At 47.6% G+C, this 9,057-nt stretch overlaps 2 protein-coding genes across 2 annotated transcripts; both read left to right on the forward strand.

Moving 5' to 3' along the window:
* The first annotated feature begins 632 nt into the window (after positions 1 to 632).
* LOC107468968 (uncharacterized) lies at positions 633 to 1,592 on the forward strand. Its single transcript, XM_016088345.1, has 2 exons — positions 633 to 680; positions 876 to 1,592. Exons 1-2 carry the CDS (start codon positions 633 to 635, stop codon positions 1,590 to 1,592), a joined length of 765 nt encoding a protein of 254 aa, XP_015943831.1.
* A 1,595-nt stretch (positions 1,593 to 3,187) lies between these two features.
* Positions 3,188 to 4,741, forward strand: LOC107468967 (uncharacterized). Its single transcript, XM_016088344.1, has 3 exons — positions 3,188 to 3,523; positions 3,593 to 4,401; positions 4,447 to 4,741. Exons 1-3 carry the CDS (start codon positions 3,188 to 3,190, stop codon positions 4,739 to 4,741), a joined length of 1,440 nt encoding a protein of 479 aa, XP_015943830.1.
* Positions 4,742 to 9,057: the final 4,316 nt, after the last annotated feature.

Below are 9,057 nucleotides of genomic sequence, written 5' to 3' on the forward strand. Positions count from 1 at the left end.
GGCATGATAGAAGCACCTCACGTAACAGATCTCCAGAATGAAGACACAGCAAAAGATATGACCACAGCATATCTCGCGATCCCGCCCACACAGACGATGACCGACGATACCGAGAAACCAAACGCACAAGAAACGAACATGTGATAATGGGAGCCACCCCCTTCACAGAAAGAATTTTGAAAGCAAAGCTCCCCAAAGGATTTGATAAACCCACGGACATGATATACGACGGAACCAAAGACCCCCAGGAACACTTAACAGCATTCGAAGCCAGAATGGACCTAGAAGGCACCACCGACGCCGTCCGATGCAGTGCCTTCCCGGTGACCTTGTCCGGACCAGCAATCAAATGGTTCAATGCCCTCCCCAACGAATCCATAACCGGCTTTCGCGACATATCACGAAGGTTCATGGCCTAATTCACCACCAGAATCACCAAGGCCAAACACCCCATCAGCCTATTAGGGGTCACACAAAGGCACGACGAATCCACAAGGAAGTATCTCGACCGATTCAACGATGAATACCTAACAATCGACGGGCTCACAGACTCGGTCGCAAGTCTCTGCCTTACGAACTGACTCATGAATGAAGACTTCCACAAATACCTTACCACCAAACTAGTATGGTCCATGCACGAGATCCAAAACATCGCCAAAGATTATATAAACGATGAAGAGGTCAGCCAGGTCGTCTCCGCCAACAAACGGCAACACAACAACGCCCAACACGGCAACCCGACTCCTCGGCACAACCCACCTAGAGAAGGCCTAAGGGAACACCCCAAACCAACAAACACAAACTGACCACCCAGGATCGGCAAATTCTCTAATTACACACCCCTAACGGCCCCAATTACCGAGATATACCACTAGATAGCAGATCGAGGCATCATCCCAAAAGCCCGGCAACTCAAAGAAAGAACAGGCGGCAACAGAACCCTCTACTGCGACTACCACCGAGGTTACGGGCACAGGACACAAGACTGTTTCGATCTCAAAGACGCCCTCGAAAAAGCCATAAGAGACGGCAAGCTCCCAGAGTTCGCCAAAATCATCAGAGAACCAAGACGTGCAGAAAAGGACATGTCAGCTAAAAGAGAAAGACACAACCCGAGAACACAAAAACAACCTCCCAAGGAAAGTCTAGATGATGACCCGACCATAATAGTAAACGTTATCACAGGCAAAGACATATCTGGCAAATCAAAATCGACACTAAAAAAGGACCTCAAGGTCTTGGCCGTCAGAAATCAAGCCCCATCTACCACTCCCGACGAAACGATAAACTTCCTACCCGAGGACTGCAAGCACGGCACTTCGGCCGAAGATGCACCTTTCGTCATCTCGGCAAGAATCGAAACGGGACTAGTTCGAAGGATACTGGTGGACACCGGTACAGACTCCAACATCCTCTTCCGAGGAGCCTTCGAGAAGCTCGGGCTCCGCAACGAAAATCTCCAAACACACCGCAATGGCGTTACAGGACTTGGGGACAATTTTCTCAAACCAGACAGCTCCATCACCCTACCCCTTACCATAGGGACAGGCAACCAAAGGAAGACAATTCTGTCCGAATTTGTGGTCCTATAAGATTCCACCGTCTACAACGTCATCCTCGGAAGGAAAATGATCAATGACTTCTCCGCCATCATTTTTACCAAATATCTCCTTATGAAATTCATAGCGGACGATGGCTCTATAGCCACTATTCACGGAGACCGCGAGGTCGCAGCAGAATGTGACAACACCAGTCTAGCTTTACGAAAGAAGTCTCGCGACGCGGCTGAGATATTCCTAACTGACTTGGACGCCCGACAAGACGGCCAGCCCAGACCAGAACCAGAAGGCGACATAGAAAAACTACAAATAGGACAAACCAAAGACGAATACACTTTCATCAACAGGAACCTCCCATACGACCTTAAAGAAAACCTTTCTCAATTTTTGAAACAAAACAGAGACCTATTCGGTTTCACCCCAGCCAACATGCGACCTAATGTCCCACCGACTAGCCGTAGATCCCAAAGCCAAACCCATGGCACAAGGAAGACGAAAAATGTCCCAGGACCGGGCAGCCGAGGTCAGGAGACAAGTAAAGGCCCTACTCGAGGTAAACTTCATCAGAGAACTACCATACACGACGTGGTTAGCAAACGTCGTATTAGTAAAGAAGTCTAACGGGAAATGGCGAATCTGTGTCGATTATACAGACCTTAACAAAGCTTGTCCAAAAGACACCTTCCCCCTACCCAACATCGATGGATTGGTAGACGCCGCATCCGGCCATCGATACCTGAGCTTCATGGATGCATACTCCAGCTATAATCAAATACCAATGCACCGACCCGACGAGGAAAAATGGCGTTTATCACCCCCAACGGAACATACTGCTACACGGTCATGCCTTTCAACCTAAAGAACGCCGGAGTAACCTACCAAAGGCTCGTCAATAAAATATTTCAAAATCTATCCAGAACCAAAGTAGAAGTCTATATAGACGACATGCTCGCCAAAACCGAATCCGGCGAACAACTAATCAGCGACCTCAGGCTCATAATGAACACCCTACGAAAGCATCGAATGCAACTCAACTCGACAAAATGAGCCTTCGGAATGGAGGTAGGAAAATTTCTCGGCTTCATGATCACGCAATGCGGAGTCGAAGCTAACCCAGAGAAATATCACGCCATCCTTGACATGACAAGCCCAAAAAACCTCAACGACATCCAAAAGCTCGCCGGCCGGCTCACAGCGTTATCCCGCTTCCTCGGAGCATCGGCACAAAAAGCAATCCCCTTCTTCAAACTGATGAAGAAAGAAGTCCCCTTCAAATGGGAAGCAGAATGCGAAGAAGCTTTCCAACACTTCAAAAGAGTCCTAGCAGAACCACCAGTTCTCGGCAAACCCCAAACAGGGGAGACCCTCTACCTATGCCTTTCCATAACGGAAGAGGCACTCGCAGCAGCACTCATCCGCGAAAACGAGCAAAAAGAACAAAAACCCATATACTTCTTAAGCAAGGTCCTACAAGACGCAGAGACCCGCTACTCACGTCTAGAAAAATTTGCTTTTGTGCTCCTCACGGCCTCCCGGCGCTTACGACAATACTACCAGGCCATCCCGTGACGGTCCGGACCGACCAAGCGGTCAAACAGGTACTACAAAAGCCCGACCTAGCAGGAAGAATGCTAGCATGGTCCATCAAGATGTCCCAATTCCAAATCAAGTTTGAACCCCGAAACGCAATCAAAGCACAAGCCATGGCCGACTTCATCGCCGAAATGACTCCAGGAAATCCCACTCCCGAGTCATGGAAGCTGTACGTCGACGGCTCATCAAACGTCACCTCCGGAGGTGCCGGGGTCATACTCGAAAGCCAAAATGGGGTCATAATCGAACAGTCAGTACGATATGAATTCCCAGTTTCTAATAATCAAACAGAATATGAGGCCCTCCTGGCAGGCCTAGCCCTAGCCAAGGACGTCGGAGCAAAATTCCTGGAAGTAAGCACCGATTCACAGGTAGTTAGCTCCCAAATCAACGGAGACTGCCAAACACGGGACCCTTTACTCTAACAATACCTCGCCAAGGTCAACGAACTGAAAGAAGGGTTCAATCACATCACCATATGGCACGTTCCCAGAGAACGAAGTACCAGAGCAGATCTCCTCTCCAAGCTAGCCAGCACCAAACCAGAACACAGCAACAAATCGCTAATTCAGGAAGTCATTAAATCACCGTCGATATCCACAACAGCTAACGCTTGCCTGACACTCTCTGGCCAAGGATCATGGACCTACCCTATCCTACAATACCTCCTCGACGAAACACTACCTAAAGACCCCAAAGAGGAGAAACGAACAAAAAGAGAAGCCGCCAACTACACGGTCGTCACAGAACAACTATACAAACGCGGACTCCCGCAACCCCTCCTCAAATGCGTCGAACCCCGAGACACGGAGTACATACTCCGCGAAATCCACGAAGGTTGTTGCGGCCACCACATCGGAGGAAAAACCCTCGCCCAAAAAGTTATCCGAGCCGGCTACTTCTGGCCCACGGTTATCCGGGACTCCATGCAGTTAGTAAAAAACTGCGATAAATGCCAAAAGCACGCCAACATCCACCAGGCCGCCCCGCACCAGCTCAGCATCATATCGGGAGAGCGGCCATTCAGCACATGGGGAATCGACCTTGTCGGACCCCTTCCTACGGCACCCAGCCGACTCCGATATCTCATCGTCGCCATAGATTACTACACTAAGTGGATCGAGGCCGAGCCCCTGGCCTCCATCACGGCAACCCAATGCCGAAAATTCCTCTGGCGACAGATCATCACCCGATTCGGGATCCATGAGATCGTTATCTCAGACAACGGAACCCAATTTGCTGACAAAAAGTTCAGAGAATTCCTATAAGGACTACACATATCCCACCGTTTCAGCTCGGTAGAGCACCCCCAAACAAATGGACAGGTGGAATCCGCAAACAAAATAATCATCAAAGGACTCAAGAAACGGCTCGATGAAGCCAAAGAACTATGGGCCGACGAACTCGGTTCGGTCCTATGGTCATACCGAACAACACCCCAAACGACCACAGGGGAGACACCTTTCCGATTAACATACGGCATAGAGGCCGTCATCCTAGTGGAGATAGGAGACCCAAGCCCCAGAAAAACGGTCAGAGGGAACGATGAGGAAGCGGAACGAGACCTCATCACGAAGAAAGAAGCATAGCTCATATCAGAGAACTAGCCCTAAAACAAAGAATCAGCTTAAGGTACAACCACGGCGTCATCAAACGAGAATTTGCACCCGACGACCTCGTCCTACGACGAAATGACATCGGAGCCCTGAATCCAGGGGAAGGGAAACTCACCCCCAATTGGGAAGGACCATACAGAATCAAAGCCACCATCAGAAGGGGAGCATACAAACTCGAACGACTCAACGGCGACGAAATGCCGAGAACATGGAACGCCGCCAACTTACGAAGCTACTACACTTAGACCGACCACCTTAGGTCATCCCTTATCTTTCTAATGTTTTTTAGATTTTACTCATTTCCCTTCTATCACGCTACATTTATTTTCCCTTCTTAGAAAATTTTAATCACAACTACTCTTTTTCGCCAGAAACGGAGGGTTTTAATGAGGCCCAATAAAATTCCATTATATTTTTTCCTTTTCTTTTCCCCCAAAACGGAATAGAGACACGACCGCAACACCGAGAACTGATCATCTTCGGGGCCTAACAAACGGATATCCCCAAAACACTAACAGCCTACCAAAGGTCCTAAAATCACAACGGCTTAAACACATAACGGCTCAAAACAAAACAGAAAAGCCCAAACGACCACACGAGTCATCAAAAGCAAAATATAAATGGCCACAATAGCACAAACCGAAGTTCAGAACATACCAAATATACGGCCCATGGCCAACCAAATATCCAAAATAAACAAAACAAACCAAAAATAACAAGGAAAGCTACTCGAGGTCTACAATTCGGCCATCACGGACGGTCTTGAATGCCCCCATCACGGACACATCCACACCCGGGACCAACACCAAAGCCTGAGCCTTCATCGTTTCCTCGGTAGCCGTAATCGTACCCTTCGCATCAGCCAACAACTCCGCCTTCTCCTTTTTTAGAGCAGCAACTTCGGCCTTCAAATCCTCCACCTCACCAAGAAGCACAGCAGCCTGAGAACCCGCATCGGAAGCCCGTTGTCGCTCCACACTCAGCTGCGAAAGAAGCGAAGTCTCGACCTCGGAAAGTCGGAGGATCTCCGCTCTGGCCTCTTCAGAAGACTTCACCGCCTTCTCCCTCGCTACCTCGGTAGATTCAAGCTGCTCTTTCAACTTGGTCACATCAACTTGGGATTGACGAAGCTTCTTATCCAACAAACCAACCTGAGCCATCACGGGCTCGACCTTCCAAACAATAACGGCAGACCGGAGAAGGGCGCGATACACCAACTTGGCTTGAAAAGAGACATCACACTCATCAAAAAATGGCTCTGTGCCAGGCATCAAGTACTGATCTATGAACCCCGAAGCATCAAAATGTCGGTCCATCACAGTGGGAACAGCACCCTCTTCCCCCAAGGTCTCACTACTAGGCTCCTCAGGCCTCTTTCTCTTCCGAGAAGCCTCAGCAGCCGAAACCACAACGACCTCCTCCTCAGGCGAATTCACGGGACCGGGAGGAACCTGGGTACCAACCCTAACCCCAGCCGAAACCACTTCCTGAGAAACAGCTTGGGAACCCACAACAGGATTAGAGACAGGGGTAGCAGGAGATGCCGACGACCTATCCTCCTGATCCATCGCAGACTTCATCCTCGCCAGAGAAGTCAAACCACCAGCCATCTCAACTGAAAGAAACCAAAAATAAAAATACAAGTTACAAAGCCGGAAAAAAGACACAAGGAAAAACAAAATGATAAAAACACACCAATATACGTCCGTCAAGCCACAGGGTCCCCCATGACGTCCCGAGGATTCAACGGACGATCCCCAAACAAATGCCAAAGAACACTAGCGACGTCCATATCCTCCGGAGACAAACCATCATACGTGACCTTGGTCAAGACCGACGGCCCGGCACCAAAATTCCAGTAAGTCGGAAACCGATGCTCACCTTCTAACGTCAACCAAAAAGGACGATGCCCTTGAACGAGGCGCACTTTAAAGTATTCTCTCTTAAAACTGTGGAAAGAATCTTCAAACAAACCGAATATACGACGATGAGGCTGAGCCTTGAAAGACATATATACTTTCTTATGCTTCCCTTCCTTAGTATGAAGAGTACATAAAAAAAGAAAAAGGAAAACAGGCACGGAAACCGGAAGATCAAGATATTGACACACAAGCTCAAAGGACTGAACAGCCGCCCAACTATTCGGATGAAGCTGCGACGGTGCCACGGAACACCGACTCGGCAACTCCCGAACAAACGGGGCAAAGGGGAGGCGCACACCGAGTCGAGTAAACATCGATTCCTAAACCCACATCCAGTCCGGCATGGTCGGTGAATTGAGATTCAGATAACAAACCCACTCGTCCTCATCAGGGAGGACAAGCTCATACTGCCGCTCCACATCACCACCACCACACACCGCCCCTTGATCACGGAGCCTTTGGAGATTGGCCTCCGTCATCCGCGACGGAACACCCCATACATCGCTAGTCACCCAAGCATAGCGAGCAGGGACGCCCCTGGAAGGGGCTATCAGAGTACCCACACCCTCGCTCCTCCGCCGATGCATACCTAAAACAGGGAAGAGCACCACCATCAGCCTACTAACCCTATGCAGAAGCAGAAAAAGACAACCAAAATCCAACCCACTACCCACTATCAAACGCGACGGTGCTCAACCCCTCCAAAACGCAAAATACCACCATCACCCAAAAACACAGCACAAACAAACACAGACAGCAGTAACAACGCATGGCAAAAAATAGAACAACAAGACACCATCAAATAGGAAAAAGAAGAAACAGGAGGATACTAACCTGATAATGCAGAAAATAAGAAAAAATGCTGTAGTAGGAAAGCAGAAATCCAACCACGAGGAAACACCAGAACACAACAGAGAGAAGGAGAATCTTCTTCAGAGGAAAGAACAAAAGAAAAATGAGAATGAACGAGGGAAGTAAGAAGGAAAGCCAAAACGGTTTCAAAAGGGGGCAGAAAGATGCAAATAACCATGGACAACAAAAAGGCACGTAGGGGCAATAAAGGAAGGACACCGAAAAAACGTCCCCTCACAATAAATGACCCCCTTGGAAAAAGAAACCAATAAAGCACGCCTCGAAAAATGCAACAGACGCATTGGACACAAAAGAGTCGCGTCAGACCAAAACGGCCAGGCGAACCTTCGGCATAACCATAAAAATCGGGGCCAGCACACCGACTCCCCCTCAAAAGAATCAAACGACCACCCGAGAGGCCCCCAGGCCAAGACCGCATCTCTCGACGACAAACCGACCTAGCTCACGGTCAAAATAGCATCTCCCAACGACAAACCAACCTCACTCGATCTCCCGCTGCGGGGGCAACTGTTACGGATCCAGCCCACAGATCCCTGACCCAAAGTAAAACCCCGAACCCGGCTACCCGGGTCCAGACCATCGAAACCCTCTAGAAGGCCCGGGACCGGCCCACTAGAACTCCCAACCAACTTTTGAATTCAAATGTCTCCCTTATCTTAGCCGGAGAAGATAATATACGATAACTACCTTCGCCTATAAATAAGAGGACCCAAGTCCCTCCAGGTATTCATTCATTCCTCACACTTTGTACCTCTCAGATCCATTCTGACTTGAGCGTCAGAGTGTCTTTGCAGGTACCTCCTCCCATCGCTCTAGTCAAGTAATCCGGCTTCCGCCTCGACCTGCTAGTTCTCGATCCATCCCTCAACCCGTACCGGAGGCTTCCAGTACATATATATCTATTAAAAAGATAAACAAAAAAATTATTAATCATAATTTATTTTTTTTCATGATTATATGATATATATTAATATTATTTTTTCAATAAATACTTGTAGTATATAATAATAGGTAAAGACTCACATGCAGTTGTCTTCATATGAAGTTGATAGTTGAAAATTATTAGATAATATTTAGTTAAACTTGTCAAATCATCTAACTGTTTTTAAATATCAACTTTACATGAAAATTAACTGTATGTAAGTTCTTTACTTATAATAATATAATAATACAATAAATATAAATTAATTAATAAAGTATTAAAATTTAAAAATGATAATTATTTTTATAAAAACAAAATAAAAGTGCTTATAATAAAGAAAAAATAAATAAATTTTACATAATTATTTAATTATACCGGGTTAACCGGTTCGACCAGTGACTCACCGATTAAACCAGTAACCTATTGATCCAGTAACTTCACCGGTTTGATCATCGGTTCGATTCTGACAACTATGAGCAAAATGTTTGAGTTACCCGTCTAGGGCAATTGCCATTAGTAGAGTCCTTCCATACTTGCCATACAAATGGGTGCCATCAATCAAGATTAGTGGC

The sequence above is a fragment of the Arachis duranensis genome, chromosome 10, assembly GCF_000817695.3.
Source record: "Arachis duranensis cultivar V14167 chromosome 10, aradu.V14167.gnm2.J7QH, whole genome shotgun sequence".
NCBI lineage: Eukaryota > Viridiplantae > Streptophyta > Magnoliopsida > Fabales > Fabaceae > Arachis > Arachis duranensis.

Bases quoted from the DNA above. Each gene is read 5' to 3' on its own strand.
- LOC107468968 (XM_016088345.1), top strand. From the start codon at position 633: ATGCACGAGATCCAAAACATCGCCAAAGATTATATAAACGATGAAGAG. The intron at 681-875 runs GTCAGCCAGGTC...ATATACCACTAG, and splicing joins ATTATATAAACGATGAAGAG to ATAGCAGATCGAGGCATCAT.
- LOC107468967 (XM_016088344.1), top strand. From the start codon at position 3,188: ATGCTAGCATGGTCCATCAAGATGTCCCAATTCCAAATCAAGTTTGAA. The intron at 3,524-3,592 runs GTAGTTAGCTCC...TACCTCGCCAAG, and splicing joins AAGTAAGCACCGATTCACAG to GTCAACGAACTGAAAGAAGG. The intron at 4,402-4,446 runs GTTCAGAGAATT...CCACCGTTTCAG, and splicing joins ACCCAATTTGCTGACAAAAA to CTCGGTAGAGCACCCCCAAA.